The 16,482-nt window shown below is 36.0% G+C and overlaps 1 protein-coding gene across 3 annotated transcripts in view; it reads right to left on the bottom strand.

Annotated features, from left to right (window-relative positions):
- The window catches only part of Khdrbs3 (KH RNA binding domain containing, signal transduction associated 3), a 138,897-nt gene that overhangs the window by 70,623 nt on the left and 51,792 nt on the right, over positions 1-16,482 (bottom strand). For all 3 annotated transcript variants that reach the window (XR_016536718.1, XM_090339449.1, XM_090339450.1), the window contains exons 3-4: positions 13,801-13,917; positions 4,263-4,409 (exon numbers count right to left, since the gene is read on the bottom strand). Coding sequence is in view for 2 of the 3 variants with exons in the window: in XM_090339449.1 (XP_090195575.1) it covers positions 4,263-4,409; positions 13,801-13,917 (264 nt within the window). In the remaining variant the exon portion in view is untranslated. The remainder of the gene's footprint in view (positions 1-4,262; positions 4,410-13,800; positions 13,918-16,482) is intronic.

Below are 16,482 nucleotides of genomic sequence, written 5' to 3'. Positions count from 1 at the left end.
GAGCACTATCCTTGGACTTTCTCAAGGCTACAGCTCTACCACTTGAGCCTCAGCACCACTTCCAGCTTTTTCCTATGTATGTGGTACCAAGAAATCGAACCTGGGTCTTGGTGCATGCTAGGCAAGCACTCTACCACTAGGCCAAACTCCCAGCCCCCAAGCTAAAATTTTTTATAACCAGCTACCACCCCTTTCATAGGCAACTTTCAAGATGAAACATGTATAACATGATTAAAACTATATGTGTAAGTGCTATACAGGCATTACTGTTTGCAATTCAATTCAACTAGTTTTACATGTGTCAGGTCAGAAAATCAAAGAGAAGTCATAGGAAGTCAATGTTATAATCATATTCTGCCAAACAGTTAAGAACCAATTCCAAAGGATTTCTTGATAATAACAACAGTACTGAGGGACTGGGAGTTTGGCCTAACGGTAGAGTGCTTGCCTAGCACACACGAAGACCAGAGTTTGATTCCTCGGTACCACATACATAGAAAAAAAGCCAGAAGTGGTAGTGTGAATCAAGTGACAGAGCTCTAGCCTTGAGAAAGCCCAAGGACAGTGCTCAGGCCCTGAGTTCAAGCCCCAGGACTGGCAAAACAAAAAACAAAAAAACAGCACTGACTTCAGCAACACTTTGACGCAGGGACGATCTTGAGTCCATTTCAGTAAGATGAAATCAGGAATGAAAATAAGTCACAATACTAAGGCAAGGGGGCATCACTTCTCCACAAAGTTTAGAAAAGGAAGAGACAGACATAACCCCAGTTTGAAGCAAAGAAGGATTTTTCAAATGAAAGACACACAAGCATATTTTGAGTATGGACTGAAGATTCAGAGAAATTTCCTGAACTATTTATAATTTCTTCTCATTTCGGAAGAGTACTTACTATTGATACAATCATTATAGTCATATTATTTAAAAAGTAAGGCTCTTACATCAGTTCCAAATCACACATGATGGCTTACTGACTCATTTATTACTTTTTAATTTATTTATTTACTTCACTGACTTATTACTTATTATTTATTCCAAAAAAACAAACCTATTCCAACATCAAAGCTGCTATCAATTATGAAGTAGAAAAGGGACTGTACCTCTAACTAAACAGATATATGAAAGTACATTTGAAGTCTATTTAGATGCATGTTATCCACACAGAGTGGAAAAAATAGTTTTTAATGAAATCATTAAAAGTAACTGATATTCAATGATCTCTCTGATAGGAACTTGCCAAAGAGGCCAATATTTATGTTAAAAGTTAATTCTAGGATCACTAATGATTGCAATCTTATCAGAAAAACCCAAACTGATGATTTGAGGACTGGCTAAATAAATTCTAGAATCAGCATACAGAACTATGCAGGTATTTTAAAAAGTCATATTAACTTTCACATATTTCTACTGACAAAGGTCCAAAATAACATAAGTTCAAATAAATAAAGGTAGTGAGAGGACATCATACTTTGGAGTCAGTGAAGAATTCATCAAGGCCTACTTATGAAGCAATTACTTTCAAAGTGTGGAATCTATGTGAAGGTGGGCAACATGCTGAAGATGATAAATTTACTGATGAAAAATGGTCAAATTGCAGTTACAAAAAGTAGGAATCTGGGGAAATTTGTTCTGGGAAGGTTACTAATCCTTCTCCTTAGACTAACTGGTACATTAATTCATTTGTCTAGGAGGGGAAAGCCAGGAAATCCCTTAGCTTTGCTTTGGGAAGAAACTCATTTAAGTTGGAATAAAGGATGAAAAACTTCTATGCTCAGAAGTCTTGTCAATGACAGTAGCAATTTTGGTGGCAAATGAAAACTGATGACCAGCAAAATAGCAAGATTGTTCTCTTTGATGAAGCAAGAAACAGATCAGCTTATTATAAGACAGTCTGGAAAGGAGAGAGACATGGAGGTCCCTGACATCTCAGACATTCTTGTGTAACTCTGAATCTATGCATGTGCAAAGGGGACCCAAGGATTCCCAGAAGAAAGCAAAAACCAGGCTGGATAAGAAAATGGGCCACCTTAGGTGCATTTCTCAATTTACCTAGCTCCATCAGCAGAAGCAGGAAATTGTGGTGACACAAGTGTCTGAGTACAACCACTGAACGGTTTAGACACAGCATATTCCTAGAAGGATATGGTTAAACTCAGAAACAAAAGCAAATGCAAAAATCAGGGGAAAAGAAGTAACTGCTGGAGAGGGCCCAGGATCTGCAAAAGACAATATGGAAAAAATAATGGTCAATAATTTCCAATGAAAAATTTCCTAGAGAAAAGAGCTTGACAGCAGATTTGAGGTGGCCAAAGAATTAGATAAGCTGAAGAATGGTCAATTTAAATGACCCACTCTGAGGAACAGAGAAAAACAGATGAAGTAAAGGAAGCCTGAAACTGTGGAGGACCAATAGATATACCAACATAAAAAGAATAATACTGAAAAGTTCAAATAAATAATGACTACAAATTTGGAAAGGGGTATCAATGTTCAAGAAGTAATGTACCCACTACCTGATGAGTGTAACTGTAACCCTTCTTTTTCTTTTTCTTTTTTTTTTTTTTTGCCAGTCCTGGGCTTACGCTCAGGGCCTGAGCACTGTCCTTGGATTTTTCTCAAGGCTAGAGCTCTACCACTTGAGCCTTAGCACCACTTCCGGCTTTTTCTAAGTATGTGGTACCGAGGAATTGAACCCGGGTCTTCGTGCATGCTAGGCAAGCACTCTACCACTAGGCCAAACTCCCGGCCCCAACTGTAACCCTTCTATATATTACCCCAACAGTAAAAAATAAAAAACCTTTTTCCACATTGCTAAAAACCACTGAATCAAAAATTCATTACACTCATCTCAAAAGTAGACAGTGACTCAAGAAAAAAAAGAACTAAAGATTAATATAGTCACAAATTTTATTAGCAAAATACTTCCTAAATGAATTCAACAACCAAGAAAGGAGTTTATAGATTACTGTGGTTCAATATATGTAAGTTATACTGTCCTTAAACAGAATCAAGGACAGGAATTACATAATCTTAATGGATGCAGAAAAAGCCTAACAACATGTGAAAGGGTATCAATGTATGTGAATTAATGCACCTTCTATCTGGCAAATATCATGTAACCCTTTTATTAATTACAATAAAAAAAAAAAGAAAAAGCCTAACACATAACTCTGGAAAAGTTATGGATAGAAGAAACCATGCCTTACCATAATAAAGGCTATATATTACAAATTTACAGCCTAAATCATACTAAAATTCTAAAAAACTGAACCCATTTTCTGTAAATAAGGAACAAGAAAAGGATGTCTGCTCTCACTACTCTCACTCAGTGTAGTACTGGAATGCCTCGGCAAAGCACTAACTCAGAACAAAAGTATAAAAGGAATCCTAATTCAGCGTAATCAAATCAACCTGTCCCTTTAATACTCTAGACATTTTCATTGTATTAAGCTGAGAATCCACTGAGTCCAGAGTTTTTCCTTTTTGAGTCTGTATTGCTATTTTGATTTTATTGTGTTATAGGTATCACAGTACATGACATTAAAATGCATAATATACATAATACATGATGTATGTATGTATGTATGTATGAATATATGCATGTGTGTATGTATATATGCATGTCATTTACAGAGAAATGAACAGACCTGAAATAGGCCCAAAGACAAAAAGAATGAATGGATAACTGTTTTCTCTTGTATGGGGAAAAGAGATCTAAAATAAAATCATATATAAAAATAGGACCATATGCATATGTAACTAAACTCATTAAAGTATAGAATCCCATGGGGTAGCCTCTTTGAACAATAAATGATAGCTTAAAACATATCAGAAAGGTGAAACATGTTTTGACGGAAGTGAATTAAGTTTAAGTAGACAGGGAGCAGATGAATAAGAGGGTAATGGTGGGTGGACAAATATAATCATGATACTGAACTTATGTGAAAATTAATCTAAGACACTTGAGGGGATGGGCTTAGCTGGGATAAATGGGGTGTGGGGAGTATGATAGAAGGGTGACCTGTATCAAGCTGCAATGTACTCATGGGTAGGCATACTGAATATAAATTTAGCAATATTATTCTAATCTATCTCAAATTTCATTGCTTCATGTACAAAGAAGAGATATCAGATAATTCACAGACTGTGAAGTCTCTAAGACACATATATAAACTTTTGTAACAGACCATGTAAGGATTACTAAGTACGAATTAATATGGTGGAATGGTCTAATACACAAATGAATAAAAACTGGACTCACAGGGATGAGGAACTTTTTTATTTCTTCCAAAGCATGTCCCATTCGGGCATAAGCTTCCGCTGGTGGAGCAAATACTTCAATGAGCACATGGAGGTCGTCATTGAGATGAAAGTACTTTGCTTCCCCACTTTTTCTCAACTCTTCTTCCTGCAAGGGAAAAATCACTTTTTAAAGTCATAGAAAAACAAAGTAAAAATTACCTAAAGCCTTTTTGAATGTGGTGGTCAGTAAGATTCGCTCAATAGCGAACATAACCCCAAAGATGTTTCAATACAAATCTGATCTGATTCCTGCTGGACTAAGCCTTCCTCTATTCTGTTACTGGCCCAGGAACCCGTCCATCATCTGGCCTAGTCAGTATGCCCTCCCCCTTCTGCCTGCTCCTGCTTCCCTTGCTCTATTAATCCACTGGCTGCACAGGCTTCCTTTGTTTCCTGTCCTGGTCAAGCACCAAGCAAGCTAGCTACAGGCTGTGCTATGTGCTAACAATACTAATGCACAGCATTTACCACTCTCTAAACTAACTGCCTTAACTTGACTTACAAGTCTCTATTTTCTCTCACTGTGATCTTGGAATGAATACCAATCACATCTGTCTTGTTTTGTGATGCTGGTGATACATTTTCCATGTCTAATAACTTGGAGGGTAGAACAAGTGAGTTTTGTATACGTGTGTGTGTTGCGCATATGTGCATGCATGCGTGTGTGCATGTGAGCGTGCGTGTGTGTCCTAGGGCTTGACTGCAGGCCTGGGCACTGTCACTGAACTTCTTTCTCAAAGCTAATGTTTTACCACTTGATCCACAGCTTTACTCTCAGCTTTTGGGTGGCTAATTGTAGATAAGAGTAGCACAGATTTTATCTGCCTTGATTGGTTTCAAACTTCAAGCCTCAGATCTCAGTGTCCTGAGTAGCTAGGATTACAAGAACCAGCCCAGTCAACAAATGCTTTGATGAATAAATGATATAACATTAATTCGTTCATTTCTGTGTTTATTTACTCATTTATATATTCATTGTAAATGTCAGCATGGCTCCTGAGAATAAGACAGTGAGTAAAAAAAATGATATGTATTACATGATTTTATACAGTTATCTCATGGTTAAAATATTTTTATTTTGTATAATGAAATTTAAAAAAGTATGATGAAATTAAGCGAAAAAAAAAAAACCCTCCAGGATATGTAAACAAAAGGTATACCTTTGTGATTGCTGTTCTTAATGTACTATGTGAAGTTATTTCTTTTCTCTTTTTTTCCCCTTTTATCTCATGTGTTACTGTATCTCACTTAAGTACCTAGTACATTTTATATATTTTTTTGTTTATTTGAAATAGGAAAACGAAGGTAAAAATGAGATGATTACGAGGGAGAGGGAGGAGGAGTATGAGAGAAATGTGGGAAGGGGTATCAATGTTCAAGAAGTAATGTACCTACTACCTGATGAATGTAACTGCAACCCTTCTATACAGCATCCTGACAATAAAATACAATTTTTTAAAAAGTAGAAGATAATAAACAAAAGAACCAGATAATGAAAAGTCTATTACCATTTATTAGCTAAACTTCAACTGGAGGTATACTTAGAATTTGTGCCTTCCATTTGTTTTTGCTTCAAAGATTAAGATCAGAAAGATGAAATTAGTTGAAGATATGCCTAAAGTGACTTCCAAAAGGTAGAATATCTGCTTAACCTTTACAGAAATCCCTATCAATTGAGAGAAACAACCCCAGGAATTTCTAGGACACCACATTTTAATTTCAGCATTAGTCAACCCACCAACAAAGCAAATGCCAGAAGATCACATGTCCTTGATTCTATCCTTTAAAGTTTTATAGCTTTCTTTACTGTTTTGAATTTTTACAATAAAAGGAAGAAATACAGAGAACAGAAAAAGGACACAAGATTTATTAGTCAGGCTTAACTGAACCCTAGCTATATTAGTTATTAGGTGCATGAGCTTGGAGTACATATAATCTGAAAATTAATGTGAACAGCCAATTTGGTGTTAATTCATATATATTAGTATAGGGCCATGGAACACAAAAGGGATCATTTATACAGATATATTAACACAAGGGATATAGAGTCTAATGTCTAGGTACATTGCCTAACATATACTAAGCACTCAGAACTTCTGGTCTCTTTCACATATATAGAAAGGAGATTAGAACTGAAAGAAAAGAAGAAAACGACTGAAAAGAGCATAAAATGTCATACCATAATATACTATTCATTTCCTTAAAAACTTGAATTCTATAAAAAGTATAGCTTTGAAGATGCATTATAGTCATGAACTGGTTTTTTGAATGGTAAATCTTTTGTACAACTACTTAAAGATAATGAAAGTATAATTTTCATAGTCTAGTATAATTTTAATAGTACAGTATATTCTTATTGTTCTTAATGTATGTTATTTCTTTTCTTTTTCCCCTTATGATTCATCTCATGTGGTTACTATATCTGACTTTGTTACCTGGTATATTGTATATACGTTTATTTGTTTTTTTGAAAGAGGGAAGGAAAGGGAGGAGAACAAGATAATTGGGAGGGGGTAGGAAATGGGGACCAAAACATGAGAAGGGTATCAATGTACAAGAAGGAATGCACCCACTACCTGACTAATGTAATTGGAACCCCTTTATATATTACCCTGACAATATATATATATATATATTTTTTTTTTGTTGTTGTTGTTGTTGTTGTTGTTAACCAGTCCTGGGCTTGAGCTCAGGGCCTTAGGACTGTCCTTGGATTTTTCTCAAGGCTAGAACTCTACCACTTGAGCCTCAGCACCACTTCTGGCTTTTTCTAAGTATGTGGTACCAAGGAATCAAACTCGGGTCTTCATGCATGCTAGGCAAGCACTCTACCACTAGGCCAAACTCCCGGCCTCATACCCTGACAATAAAATATTTTTTAAAAAACTATTCTTTTATGTCAACTATCCCTCATATATATATTGCATATATATTACACACACACACACACACACACACACACACACACACACACACACACACACACACATATAGCTGGTACTGGGGCTTTAACTCAGAGTGTGGACACGCTCCTCGAGCTTTTCTCAAGGCTAGTGTTCTACCACTTAAGCCACAGCAGCACTTCCAGCTTTTTCTGTGTATGTAGTACGAAGGAATCAAACCCAAGGCAGGCACTCTACCACTAGGCCATGCTCCCAGCCCCTATCACTTATATTAATAAGAACTTTTAAACATTGTCTGTTTACATTGGGTGGGGGATGTTGATTCTTGATTTGACATTTTTCTTGAGTTTCTTGTTCTGCCCATTTGAAAATGGGAGCAAGATTAATACTAAACACGATTATAGTTTTTCAAATATAACCAACCTAGACCTCTGTAGCTGGCAGACACTAGATGTTCACAAGTTTTGATTGGTGTTATCACTCTTTCTTTTTCTGCACTTACAGACCAGTCTAATATAACACTGATAAGCGATTTATACCCAAAACAATAAGCCTCTCAATCCAATCTCTATTGTCTTTAAGTCCCTCTGAGCCTAGAGAATAATTAAACACCTCGATATAATAAAGGCTGTGTATGAGAAACCCACTGCTAGTATTACACTTAATGGTGAAAACCTAAAGCCATTCCCTCTAAAATCAGGAATGAGACAAGTATGCCCACTCTCTCCACTACTCTTTAACATAGTACTAGAATTCCTAGCCAGTGCAATAAGGCAAGAAGCAAGCATAAAGGGGATCCAAGTAGGGAAAGAGGAAATAAAACTATCCCTCTTTGCAGATGACATGATTCTGTATTTAAATAATCCTATAGACTCTATTCCCAAGCTCCTTGAGCTGATTCAAAACTTTGGAAGAGTAGCAGGCTATAAAATTAACCCTCAAAAATCAACTGCCTTCCTTTACTCCAACAGTGAGAGGAATAAGGCAATAATCAGGAAAGCAACTCCTTTCACAATAGCCACAAACAAAATAAAGTAACTAGGAATTAGCTTAACTAAGAATGTAAAGGACCTTTTTGATGAAAACTTTAAAACCCTAAAGAAGGAAATTAAAGCAGAACTAAGGAAATGGAAAAACCTCCCATGCTCCTGGATTGGAAGAATCAACATTGTGAAAATGACAATCTTGCCAAGGGCTATCTACAAATTCAACGCAATACCCATCAATATCCCAATATCATTCTTTAAAGAAATAGAAGAGGCAATTCAAAATTTCATATGGAATAATAAAAGACCCCGTATAGCAAAAACACTTCTTAGCAAAAAGAACAGCGCTGGAGGAATTTCAATTCCAAACTTTAGACTCTATTACAGAGCTATAATTATCAAAACAGCTTGGTACTGGCACAAGAACAGGCCTGAAGACCAATGGAATAGAACTGAGGACCCAGATATTAAACCTCAGACCTATGGCCACCTAATCTTTGACAAGGGAGCCAAAAAAGTAGAATGGAAGAAAGACAGCCTCTTCAACAAGTGGTGCAGGCAGAATTGGTTAAGCACCTGCAGAAAACTAAAGTTGGATTCTTCTTTGTCACCCTGGACCAGGATTAACTCCAAATGGATCAAAGACCTGGAGGTAAAAGCTGACACACTGAAAACTTTACAAGAAGGAATAGGAGATACACTAGGCCTCCTTGGCACAGGTAGAAACTTTCTTAATAAGGACCAAGAATCACAACAAATCAGAGAAAGGCTGGATAAGTGGGACTGCATTAAACTGCGGAGCTTTTGTATGGCAAAGGACATAGCTAGTAAATTAATCAGGAAGCCTACAGAGTGGGAGAAGATCTTCACCAACAAAACAATGGACAAAGGCCTCATATCTAAAATATATCAACAACTCAAAAAATTGAATCACTCCAAAACTAATCTCCAAAGTAACAACCATCCCATTAAAACATGGGCCAAAGACTTAAAGAGAGTCTTCTCTGAAGAAGAAACAAAAATGGCCTATAGCCACATGAAGAAATGCTCAACATCTCTGGTCATAAAAGAAATGCAAATCAAAACAACTCTAAGATTCCACCTCACTCCAGTTAGAATGGCCAGGATCAGGAAAACGAATTATAACAGATGTTGGAGGGGATGTGGCCAGAAGGGATCACTACTACACTGTTGGTGGGAGTGCAAACTCGTTCAACCACTATGGAAAGCAGTGTGGCAGTGCCTCAAAAGGCTAAACATAGAACTCCCCTATGACACAGCAATTCCACTATTTGGCATTTACCCAACCATCCAGAAACAAGGGCATACTAAATCCACTACCACAACAATGTTCCTTGCACTATTATTCACCATAGCAAAGATATGGAACCAACCTAGATGTCCCTCAGTTGATGAGTGGATCAACAAGATGTGGTAGTTGTACACAATGGAATTCTATGCTGCTGTCAGAAATAACGACATTGCCCCATTTGTTACGAAATGGAAAGACTTAGAAAAAATCGTATTAAGTGAAGTAAGCCAGACTCAAAGGAACTTAGGCTCAATGGTTTCCCTCATTTGTCATAATCAGTAGAAACCTTGGGCTCTACTAGCAGAGATCTGTAATAGAGCAAAATCTTGATACATAAGGCCATATAGTATGAAGCTAATTGAAAGGACCTCCAGGATATTGAAGCAAAATCCATATAAACGAATGATTGTTGTTCTTAATGTACTATGTTATCTCTCATCTCCTTTGCTGTCCCTTGGGTATCTCATATTGTTACAGTATCTCACTTTGTTATCTGATATATTGAATTTATTTGTATTTGGTTATTTGAAATTTGATAGGGAAGGGGGGAAAACCAAGATGGGTGGGGGGGTGGGGGGGAGGGTAATGGGTACCAAGACATGTGAAAGGGTATCAATGTATGTGAATTAATGCACCTTCTATCTGGCAAATATCATGTAACCCTTTTATTAATTACAATAAAAATATTAAAAAAGAACTTTTAAACAATTTAATTATTGTTTAATTATTGAAATTATTCCATTGTTGAAGCTTTAAAAATTGGATTTACACATTAAAGGTTATTTCTAAAAAGACAGCGTGCTTAAAAATTATATTTTGCCTTTTCTCACCTTGTAGAAAATAGTAATTTAAATGTAATTTCACAAGTTGAATCATATTCACAAACTTTGGTTGGGACAGTGAGAATGTCTACTACAGAGTTACAGCCAAGTACAATTTCATGGAGTAAGGTGCCACACCAGAAAATTCTATGGATCAATAATAATGAGAGGCAGTGTGGTGCTTGGGAAGGCATAGAAACTGTGAAGTTCTTCACTCAAATCTCCAGTCTAGCACATACCATGCAACTTTGGATAGGTTACCTTATCCTTTCCCTGAGGTTTGAATTTAAACGTGGATGATAACTACCCACTATCTCATGGGGTTGCTACACTGATGTAGATTAGAATTACATCTCGTTCATACATATTCAAAAGGTGAATACAGAAAAGGTAAATGCTATCTGCACAGCTACAATATTAATTATCTTCCTATTTTTAATGTAAGGCAGAATGTCCAATATAACACACAGCACAAGCAGAAGCTCAACAGACAATAACATCACCGTAATGATTAGTTACTCTATGATTATTACCTAATATATAGCAGTTGTAACTATCCCAATTTCATCAATGTAGCAAATAAAATAAAATTGTTTACGTTATACTTTGTAAGATAGTAAAGTTGATAATCTCAAAGAATGAGACTTTAGAATAGGAGTTGAATACTAAGTAGAGGGAATCTTTTTAGAAAGAAATATTAACTGAGAATCTTCAAATGAAATTAATATTCAAGAGTTTGAGGATCTGATTATATGATATAAGATGAGATATTAGCAGAGGATTAAAGTAACACTACTTAAATCATCACTGGTGGGTACCTTCAGCAAAAAACTTTTCAAGTATTAACTGATATACCATGTGGCAGAGACATCATAGTTTTATGGACAGGAGGACAAGACCGTTGGAGTGGACAGAAAATGGTAGTTTATTGTAATAGTCAAGGGATTTAAAAAGGGGTTGATGTGGTATAGGATCTTGATGTCCTCAAAATGTCTCTGTTTTAAAGGCTGTGTATAAAAAAAGGTACTCCTGGAGGCAGCAGAAGCTTTGGGTGCTAGGACCTAGTGGGAAGATATTGGGGTATTCTTTGCAGGAAAGTGAGATCAATGGCCTTCACTTCTGCTGCCTGGCTAGGAAGTGAATGGTTTTGCACATTACATACATGATGTGTTTTATTCTTCCCTCTGCAGGGTATATCCTGGTGGAATAAAAATGATCAGATATCTGCAGAACCACCTTTGGCCAGAAATGAGAAGATTACTCTGTAGCTAAGTGGTCTGAAAAAGAGGCCCACATTATAAAAACTAGATGCCTCATAGATGGAAACGAGGTACTCTGTGACCAGCCAGTCATGAGGACCCACTGAGGCAGGTATCTGATGCCTCATTCCTAAACCATCTCAGACTGACAGAGACAGAAGTTATACACTACTTTAACACACAGACCGCCCTTCTGTTGACTGGCTGTCAATTTCTTTCCAGAGTGACCAATGTAACAATACCAGAGGATACCACAAGCTCTTGGGACTATGCCACTTAGAAATCTAGATAGCAATCCGATTGTATTTAGGATCATTTGCATTTGTTGGGGAAGGGGACAATTTTTGAACATATAATTAGCATTACAAATCTTTTCCATTTATAAAATTATGGCTGCATGCCTGGATTACCATTCCCTCATCATACAAAAACAAACAAAAACCCTCCCTCTCCCAAAATGAAACATTGCTTTAAAGAACTTGATTAAATACAATCAAGTACAAAATAAGTATACAATGGATCCCTGTCTGTGGTTTTTCACAGCTCACGTCATGTATGATATGAGACAGTTTACCAGATAGTTTTATTAAACACTGAATTAGAATATCAGCAAGTGTAAAATTCCTACAAGACACAAACATGGAATGTCTGACTAACTGACCCATTTCCCAAAATACAAGAGCCAAAGAATGTAAAAACATACTTAGTATTAAGTAATGAATAAAAACTTGGTTACGTCTAAGATTCAGTTACAAAAATGTACTGAAAATTCATGTTGAGTTTCCATCTGGGAATCTACTTTTTTTTTTTTTTTTTGGCCAGTCAAGGGCTTGAGCTCAGGGCCTGAGCACTGCCATTGGACTTTCTTAAGGCTAGAGCTCTACCACTTCAGTCTCAGCACCATTTTCCGGCTTTTTTCTATGTATGTGGTACCAAGGAATCGAACCCGGGTCTTTGTGCATGCTAGGCAAGCACTCTACCACTAGGCCAAACTCCCGGCCAGAATATACATTTTTAAAGTGTTCTACAAAAGAGCCTGATACATACAATGATTTCCATAGCAATAGTGGAAAACATATAAGTGAATGTCAAAAAGCTATAGTTTCATTTTTTACTAATTTTATCCAAATATTCAAATGAGTTCCTATTCATCCTAGATATAGTATCTCAAATTCTTTGAACTTCAATTTTCTATATATAAGTTATTAAAGTGCCATTATCTACCATTTTTTCACAGGATAACTGAAGGCCTATAAAATGTTCCACAGTGCCTAATTCTCAGTAGGTATTCAATAAACATATAGTGATTACTTTTTACTACACAATTGACTTACATGACCTTTTGTGCAATGAGGCTAGTTTTCATCTTCTAAAGTTTATATATAAAACACTTTATTTAATATTACAGGGCAAGAGATCACTTCAAGTAGAAGATCTCATCTCAATAATATCTTTTATAAAGAAGAGAACAAGTGAAAGAAACAGTTTAAATTATAAATATTCTAGTATGTAAATTTTTCTTCTAGAAATTTAAGTGGCCAATAATAATAACTTAGTAATATTTAACTTGTCAATAACATAGGATGTAAATACAGCCATAAATACATTTTAGAATACAAAGTAATTATTCAGACATTTAAAACAAATGTTTAACAAGATGATAAAGTTTGTGCCATACTAAAGAGAAAGAAGAATATACAGCATGAGCTCAAATCTAGTTCTATCCCACTTAGTGGCAGGGATGGGTCCTGAGGAAGCTACTGGTTTATGATTTCCTCTTGTGATTATCAGAGTATACTTACTCTAACCCAGTCACATCTCCACAGGACTCTGTCATGCACACTGCTGTGAGTGACCAAAACACAGTTACATAGCATAAAGATGTATATGAAATATGCCCAGAGAAAAGACTGAAAAGAAATAACTAAAACTCCAAAGCAGATGATGTGATTACGTATAATTTTTAATTATCTCTGTAATCATTTTATTCCTATCATATAACATGCAAGATGACATTACGTAGAGAAGAAAATAGATGAACATTAATAATTTATGTGTTTGGCAACACCTTATATTTTGAAGTTGGGCAGAGTAACTTAATTTTCTAAACACAATTATAAAACCTATTACTCTATATATTTTCACATGATACAATTAGCTTTTACATACTAAACGTCAACACATGGGATGACATGAACAGAGGAAATGAGTATTACCTTTGCTTTGTCTCTCATGGAGCCTTTCCCAAGGATGGACATTTTTGTCAGTGTTTCTTCTTGCAAGCGCTTCAGAGAATTGCCACGTGGACCCAGAAGTTTTCCCACAAAGTTGAACTAACAAAAACAAGCCATTAAACCAAATTGGTAAACATTCGCATCTTTAAGTGTACTTTGATATATTTCACTCAGTTATACATTATACATAAACCACAAATATGGTAAAAATATAAAATATTTTGTAAGAATTATAAAATATAAATGATAAACTCTATACAGATCATTTCAGCAGTGGCGATTTATTTCATAAATTGTGAATGGGGTTAATTTCCTAAAATTTCTGGCTTACCACTGTAATTATCAACTATAAACAGGATCAGTGTGTAGATGAAGACAAATGATGCAAATAGGCTATACGCTGCACTAAACTGGTCATTAGGGATTTCCAAGCACACAGAATGAGGTAGTCAACCAATGAATAGACTGACCAATATTTTTCTCATAAGTGGAATATACGAATTTAATTATAAACAAATATGATAAAAACATTAGAAGGACTATATGCAAATATAAACAAATTGATTAAAATGTGGTATATGTAAGTGGGGATTCTAATGGTACATTTCCTTTGAACAGTTGTTAATTCCATTCAGGAAACTTTAACATGTTTTGTCAGAGGGCAGGTGGTCACAGGGAGGAAGGAAACCCAATGGAGAGAGAAGTGTGGATGAAGACAACTATAATATTCAGTGTACGTATGCGAGGGACAGATAGGGAAAATGATGGAAGCAGTAACACTGATCAAGAGGCACGTACTCATGAACTGACATGTTGAACTGAAACCCCGTTATACAACTACTAAAAGAACAAATAAATACATATGGAAAATGTTTAAAAGACAAAGGAGGTTTGATGGTCTATCAGAATTACTATCATGAAATGGTCATATTTCCAAAGGCAATCTACAAATTCCATGCAACACACACCAAAATCCAAGTATCATACTTCACAGAGATAGAGAAAACTATCTACAAATTCATATATACAAGGACCTTTAATAAAGGAACTCTAGATTTTAAGAATGAGCACTGAAAGCCTCAAATTCTCTAGACCTTAGAATAGCCGTGACCAAAAATATAAACAACATGATAGCAAAGACCAAAGTGGGAATGGGCTGCTATTACACTGTTGACAGTAATATAAACTAGTGTAACAACTTTGGAAGGTAGAATGAAGAATTCTTTAAAAAAAAAAAACAAAAAAAAACAACTACCCTATGATCCAACAGTATCACTCTTAGGCATTGTTCAAAAAATTGCAATTTAGGATATGATAAAGACAATTGTATATCCATGTCCACTGATACACTATTCAACATAGCCAAGTTATGGAAACACCCCTGATATCCTATAATAGAAACAATAATCTTAAAATGTAAACATACACATGTACACACACAAAAATGGAACTTAATTTGCCTATTCCCATCTTAAGAGTTAACAAAAAATAATGAACAGATTAAGTATAGATGGAATGTACCTCAAAAGAATAAAAGGCATAGAGGAAAAGCAGTTAACATTGGGTTGGGGAAAAGATGAAAGTGTTCTGAATCCTGAAACAAAACTAGGATGCGCACTTTCACTATGCTCCTAGCAATCAACCAGACAAAAAGAGTAACAGTGCAGCCATATTAGAGAAGAGTAAATCAAATTGCCAATGTCTGTAGAGTATATGGTCTTTTTGTATAGAAATTCAGAAAGACCTGGAGGTAAAAGCTGACACACTGAAAACTTTACAAGAAGGAATAGGAGATACACTAGGCCTCCTTGGCACAGGTAGAAACTTTCTTAATAAGGACCAAGAATCACAACAAATCAGAGAAAGGCTGGATAAGTGGGATTGCATTAAACTGCAGAGCTTTTGTATGGCAAAGGACATAGCTAGTAAACTAATCAGGAAGCCTACAGAGTGGGAGAAGATCTTCACCAACCAAACAACGGACAAAGGCCTCATATCTAAAATATATCAACAACTCAAAAAATTGAATCACTCCAAAACTAACCTCCAAAGTAACAACCATCCCATTAAAAAATGGGCCAAAGACTTAAAGAGAGTCTTCTCTGAAAAAGAAACAAAAATGGCCTATAGACACATGAAGAAATGCTCAACATCTCTGGTCATAAAAGAAATGCAAATCAAAACAACTCTAAGATTCCACCTCACTCCAGTTAGAATGGCCAGTATCAGGAAAACGAATGACAACAGATGCTGGAGGGGATGTGGCCAGGAGGGATCACTACTACACTGTTGGTGGGAGTGCAAACTCGTTCAACCACTATGGAAAGCAGTGTGGCAGTGCCTCAAAAGGCTAAACATAGAACTCCCCTATGACACAGCAATTCCACTACTTGGCATTTACCCAATCATCCAGAAACAAGGACATACTAAACCCACTAGCACAACAATGTTCATTGCAGCACTATTCACCATAGCAAAGATATGGAACCAACCTAGATGTCCCTCAGTTGATGAGTGGATTAACAAGTTGTGGTATTTGTACACAATGGAATTCTATGCTGCTGTCAGAAAGAATGACATCGCCCCATTTGTTAGGAAATGGAAAGACTTAGAAAAAATCATATTAAGTGAAGTAAGCCAGACTCAAAGGAACTTAGGCTCAAT

This window comes from Megascapheus bottae, chromosome 9 (assembly GCF_031878675.1).
Source record: "Megascapheus bottae isolate mThoBot1 chromosome 9, mThoBot2.hap1, whole genome shotgun sequence".
Classification (NCBI taxonomy): Eukaryota; Metazoa; Chordata; class Mammalia; order Rodentia; family Geomyidae; genus Megascapheus; species Megascapheus bottae.
This window is presented reverse-complemented; position numbering and strand designations above follow the sequence as displayed.